At 49.7% G+C, this 6,242-nt stretch overlaps 1 protein-coding gene across 1 annotated transcript in view; it reads right to left on the bottom strand.

Moving 5' to 3' along the window:
• Window positions 1–567: 567 nt before the first annotated feature.
• TBC1D16 (TBC1 domain family, member 16) overlaps window positions 568–6,242 on the bottom strand; it is a 24,347-nt gene continuing 18,672 nt past the window's right edge. The window contains exons 6-12 of the mRNA XM_010008627.1: window positions 5,767–5,934; window positions 4,973–5,121; window positions 4,053–4,187; window positions 3,288–3,474; window positions 2,065–2,244; window positions 1,407–1,553; window positions 568–899 (exon numbers count right to left, since the gene is read on the bottom strand). Coding sequence (XP_010006929.1) covers window positions 654–899; window positions 1,407–1,553; window positions 2,065–2,244; window positions 3,288–3,474; window positions 4,053–4,187; window positions 4,973–5,121; window positions 5,767–5,934 — 1,212 coding nt within the window. The 3' untranslated portion in view covers window positions 568–653. The remainder of the gene's footprint in view (window positions 900–1,406; window positions 1,554–2,064; window positions 2,245–3,287; window positions 3,475–4,052; window positions 4,188–4,972; window positions 5,122–5,766; window positions 5,935–6,242) is intronic.

Below are 6,242 nucleotides of genomic sequence, written 5' to 3'. Positions count from 1 at the left end.
CCAGTACGACATATAAAAAAGAAAAGGCAGGAGACAAGACCTTTGGGTGACCAGTTCTTCCTTGACACCAAAGCAGACACCTTCCCTGCAATCCCATTAGTCTGCTATTTTATTTTTGGCAGATTATAATTAAAATGGTCTCTATGGCTTTAGAGAGAAGCCACTAAGCTGCACATTTTGGTTGAAGCAGAGAGAGCATGTGTGTGGTACGCTTGGATGAAGGAACATGGCAGAGAGAGCTCCTGCCACAGCTCTGGTCCTTCTCCTGGCCCACAAACACTGCTGGTTGTACTTTTTAGTGTTCTCATTTCTCATCAGCAAGTAACAAAGTTCTGGTTGCTAACCAGTCCAATCCCAGAGGCAGAATAAAAAGTCCTTGTTAAGACCTAGAAAAGCTTCATGTTTCTAACAAAATTAAATCCAAACACGTGCAAACACTGATACTGGTTTGATGCATTTCATTCAGGTTCTACCACCAGTGCACTGGAATTTGCTTTCCCTGCAGAGTGATTCCATTCCTCCTCCGTTCTCCACCTTTCAGTCCTGTCAGGAGTCTTGACAAGCTGTCCCTCCATATTTGTCTTCAAAGTTCTTTCCTATGCACATCCTTCCTGCCCTTCCCTCTTCCGCTGTCGCTCCCTGTTCCTCTACAGCTATTTTCGGAAGGCAAAGACGTCCCGTGTTTTCAAGCCTCTCTTGCCTTCACTTCCTGGTTTAGGAGAAGACCCCTCGGCCAGTCCCCCATAGGGGCAGCTCTCAGACTCAGGGTGGTGGCCAGAGCACTCCACAGCAGGGATGAAGCCACTGTCCCACATTCCTGTCCCACACAGCTTGCACAGGTCATGTAGGCTGCAGGGGATGCGGGGCAGCAGGTGGAACTGATAGAGCAGACTCCTCGCCTGGAAGGGAGAGAGAAAAAGTCATTCCCTCCTCACCAGGGGATGAACATGGAGAGCAGGGGTAGCCCATGGCCTCCTGTCCCATCCTCCTGTCTGGCTGCCTTAGAAGAGTCAAAGCTTCAGTAAAGAAGCAGAACACAAACCTGAAGGTTGTGTCCCTGCTGACTGCAAAGCTGCAGGCTGAAGGAGGCACAGGTCACTCCAGCAGGTCCCCTGGCCTGCAATCCCTGCCAACCCGAGATGGACTGGGGACCACGGCACAAAGACAAGCAGCTCTGTCTGCCATCGTCCTGGGCACATTCACCCTCACCTAAGCACTCTACAACTACCTACTGTTTCTGCAAAACTTGTTTCCAGGCAAGCAGCAGCACCCAACACCCCCCAGCTGCAGACAGGCAGGGGGACACAGGAGGTGCAAAAGATAAAGCATCACTCCCCGATTTCCTCAACGTTCTGACCCACCTCTCGGAGCTGAGCCTCAGCCCCCACCAGCACAGGGGCACTTACCTTCCTGAGGACAAGCTCTCCACTCATGTGCATGGCCAGGTTGCCAAAATGCAGCAGCATCTGGTCAGTGGCCAGCTGCTGTTCAATGACATCGTCCCCATAGATCACCACGATGGCCACGCAGATAAAGAGGTGGAAATAGTCTGTCTGCAATGAGAAAACAGGGGCTGGAGCACAGCAGATGGAGGCAGAGGGCTGACTTCACCTCCCCACCCTCCATCAACACGTTCTTAGCAGAGATTCTGTGCTCCTTCCAGTTTTGCCTAGAGATGTTCAGGACGTGATTATTGGTGAGTTCCGAACCAAAGACTCTTGCATTTAGAGCAGAGGAGCAGGTTTGCACCACAGCTTTCAGAGCAGACCAGTGATTTTTGGGAAAACATTGCTGAGGAACATTGCTGAGGAAGCAAAGCCTGAACCTCATAAGTGGATGTTCAACACTTTCTGAAAAACCTCCTTTTGAAGCTCAGACATCCTCAAGTAGGAGAGGCAGGGATCCATCCCCCTGCCACAGAGATAAATTACAGACCCTTTGTAACACCTCCTCCTTTTGGATACTTTCCTACTAAGAGCCTTCATGGACATTCTGCAATGCTTGCTGAGAGGGTAAGGATCCAGCAAGGCCCAGGGCTGCTGTGCCCAGCACCAGCTCTCTCACCTGGTAGTGAGCCCAGCACGCCTCCCACATGCGCAGAGCCTCAGCCTCTGGGAATTCACGCTTAAAACACAGGAGGATCCAACGGTGACAGAAAAGCATCTGCAGACCATCCTCCCCCAGGGAAGAAAGGTGCTGGTAGAAGCGCGGGTGCATGAGCCGTAGCAGCTCTCGCAGGTACATCTGGAAAAGACCCTGGGAGCTGAGCCAACACCCTCACCCCACCCCTGCAGCCCCCACCACCCGCCAGGCCGGGGCTCCCACACAGCTGCCCAGGTCCTCTGCTCTCCAAACACCCTCCAGCTTTACAGCCTGTTTATTACAGCACAGCCAGCAGCAAGGCTGGGATCCAGCATCAAAGGCCAGAGCTCACAGGCCAGGGCAGGTATTTCATGGAGGGTGAAAAGAAAATCCCATGACAGCTACTTTGTGAGAAGAAAAGAGGGGAGAGATGTGGGCTGGGGGAAGCAGCAGAGCCTTAAAAACTAGACAAATGGAAAGACATCGTTATCTCTGGCAATGTTTCATTTCAGTAGAGGCCAAGCAATATGGAAGTGATTTTGGAAAGCCTGACTCTACAGGAATATTACAGTGCATACATCTGTACATTAACTAACTGCACCTCACCAGCAGCCTCCTGAGGGGCTTCCACCACAAGGTTATCACTTTAAATTGGGGCCATCATGACCTGGACAGGATTGCTCAAATTTAGAATGTTTTTTTCTGGATCTTAACCAGAAAACAATTGACATTCACACTAATATCTAAAAACTCCCCATTTTTAAACAAGATCACCTTATTTTAAGAAACTCTGTCAGATATATAAGGCTTTTCAGTTGGACATAGTTAAAAAAAAATTAAGATCTTAAAAAAAAACCACAAAGAGGAGGATTGGAGATCAATCAATGAGCCCTCACTGACTGAGAGAAGTGTAAAGAAAAGGCAAGTGGCACCCTAAATACATTTGATCATACAAGATTCCTTGAATCAGCACCCTTTAGCATAGCCAGGGCAACTTGACTCTGACAATTTATTCACTATAACTGCCTCTGGAGTGCCCAAATCACCCAGGATTAATTTTATCCATCAGTATTTTGTTGCTTTGGAGCATGATTTGGCATGCTGGAACCTGACAGGCCAGACTACTGCTTTGTGGCTTCTTCTAATCTGACTGGGGACAGGAAAGGTAAAGCCAAGAGTAACAGGAGCTCAGCATCCAGCCTCACCAGCTGCTTCTCCATGTCCTCATCCCGGGGTGAGCTGATGAAGATTGTGTTCTGCATCAGTCCTACAAAGCACCAGAAAGTATCCGACTCATCTAGGACCTCTGCCAGAAGTGGGGCAACCAGGTCAGACATTCCCTGAGAGTATCCAATTGTTGGGTTAAATACTGCATAGTTCAGCAAGATCCTCCTGGAGAAGAGATGCAAATGGAGAGGTGAGACACTGAGAGGGCACGTCAGGGCTGAGCGCAGTGCCCTTCCCCTTCCATCCCAGCTCCCACCACACAGGCTGAGCCAGGCAGCGTGCACAAGAGCCACAGATCCCTCCTGCCACCTCAGAATATAATCTGCAGTGGCACATGGAGGCCTGTGAACTTCTGAGCATCATGTGGTGGATATGGTTTAGGGAAGAACTTCGTAGAGTAGGGATGATGGTTGGATGTAGGGATGGTGATCCCAAGGGCCTTCTCCAGCCTGAATGGTTCTATGATTCTATTATTCTATTTTGCATCCCACAGAATCTCTTGTTTCCTGTGGAGGCAGGGAAGTGGGGTGGTGGGAGCAGGGTGATTGTATCAAGAAGTCCATGGCCATAGCAGCAGTGAGAGCACTGGGGGAGAAGTGCTTGTTTCTGCACACTTGGTGCCTGTCACCACATGCACGGTGCTCTTCAGCATTCCCAACACAGGGACCTAGGCAGCCTGGGCCAAGGGGGCTCCCCACGTTTCCTATACACGTTATTTGGGACACTAGAATCAGACCCTTCACCTCATAGTTTCCACGTTTGGGTTGCCCTCCCCTCGGAAGAACTGGTTGCTGCGGTCAGTCCTCACCACGTCCTTATCCACCGTGAACTGCACGTTGCGCCAGAACTCCTTCTGCTCCTCTGGAGTCATCGAAAGCCTGGAATTGAGCAGCAGGAGCATGTTGCCAAGAGAAGAATATGACTGCCATAAGGAACAAGAAAACTTATATCTGGTTTAGTTTTCCAAGAAAAACTACTCCTGTACAGAGTGTTCTCATCACCTGAAAACAGAGAAGCGTGTCTGTGCAGAGCAGCAGGTCTGTCCCAAGGGATTACTGGAGGGAGGCTCCTGGATTATGAATGGGGTGACACGATGTGTTTTCTGTGATAACTCCACCCTAGAAGCAGTTGGACTCAGCTCTCCACTGATCCTTGCAGGTAGGACACCAGAACTCACTGCTCTGTTTTGATTGTCTCCTAATTAATAATACTGCTGCTCCTCTCCAGCTTAAATGTACCTACAACCAGTTTATAACTTCAGTTCTTGCAGTAAGAACATCCTTGAGTTAGATATCACTTACTCTTCCATGTTTTTAGATCCAGATATATTAATGAAGAAATGTAAGATTCCATTTTCACCTTCACTGCTCTAAACCAAGAATGCCAAGCTTGTAGTCTTGCCAGTGAGTCAAGCTTCCCTATGTGGTACTGATGGGCCCATTTCAAGAACCCCAGGAAGGCAATATTTGAGTTACAGGGTATTAGCTCCAGACCTTCAAGAGGTCAGCTGTACCTAGTCCACCTCATTTACCATCCCTCTCACTTAACTCCAATCAGCTTCTCCTGAAGGGAAGGAGGCAGAGACTCCATCCATCACCAGTGGTGCTGCTGCGACATCAGGCTGAGCAGAGCTGAGCAGAAGAGGACAAAGATGGTCTGTTACCTTTTCTCCTGGATCTCAAAGTACTCTTTCCGCTTCTGCAGTCTCAGGGCCTCCCTCTCTTCAGAGGTGGACTCGTAGCTGTAGTAGTGCAGCAGGAAGGGCCACACCTCCCCACGGATGGAAATATCAATCCCACCAAAGAAAATGGCCTGGAAGAAGGAGCAAAAGTTACAACTGGTACAGTTGTAACATTCCCAAAACCAGCAACAAGAAACTGCCTGCTACTATGCTTTGGTGGCTTTGCAGCTCTTTCCTGACAAGTGACGCCTTGATTCAAGCTCCTGCAATTTGCACATGTTTAGAGGGAAAGTGCTGGCCTTCTATTCCCAGACGAGACACAAATCGGGCTCATTTCAATGTCAATAACCCCCCCTGGAGAGGCTCTATGATTAACGTGTCGTTCTCATGTCACGGCTTAATCCCCAATCTTGGAGACACTGCATTTCACTGCAAACTTCTCTCTCAGGACCTGGACTCAGTGCTCCCCCGCAGGCCCTGCATTACTTCATACAGTCATCTCAGGATTTCTTTCTTTGATTTGCTCACACTGCATTTTGCAAACACGTCCAGCACTGGACACTTTACTAATTCCAACAGGCAGCAGCGGCTGGACAGCTCAGCCCCCCGGGCCAGAGAGATGCTCTGCCACCCTGCCGGCAGCAGCCTCCTCTGCACCCCACACACTACACACCAGGCTTTATACCCGGCAACGAAATAAACCTCTTGCAGCTTCCAGCCAGGGACTCGCCCTTCTCAGCAGGAGAGGCCGCACGGAAGGGGCCGCAGCTCCTCACCTTCTGCAGCTTGTACTCCTCCTCCACCTGCCCGGCTTGGTTCAGGTGGTGCAGCCAGGCAGACACATCCAGACGCCTGTAGGTGTCCTCCTCCGGGTGGGTTTCCGAGGAGGGCAGCTTGGGCCGGCGGATGGAGAACTGCATACAGGTCTTCTCATCAGCCAGGTGCTGAGTGGGGGAAAACAAAACACAAACTGGAGGCAGGAGCCAGAGGCAGCAGCAGAGCGTGCATGGTTCATGTAGGATTAAGAACTGGAGTGCTGCACCTGGGGAGGCTGTTGGTTGGGGTTGTTGTTTAATTCCAACCATTACAATAGCAAGAGTGATTAGAATAATTAAAAATCTGAGTACCACAAAACAGCTTCATCTTAAAAATAAAATCAAATGAAAAAATGTTTCCATTCCTCCCCCAATCTTATCCCTGACCTGAAACTGAATTAATGCTGCTTACAGCAAAACTTCACCCTGCCAGGAAT

Source organism: Chaetura pelagica, unplaced genomic scaffold (assembly GCF_000747805.2).
Source record: "Chaetura pelagica isolate M959 unplaced genomic scaffold, ChaPel_1.0 scaffold962, whole genome shotgun sequence".
Taxonomy (NCBI): Eukaryota; Metazoa; Chordata; class Aves; order Apodiformes; family Apodidae; genus Chaetura; species Chaetura pelagica.
The sequence above is the reverse complement of the archived record's forward strand: the minus strand, read 5'-3'. Positions and strand labels throughout refer to the sequence as shown.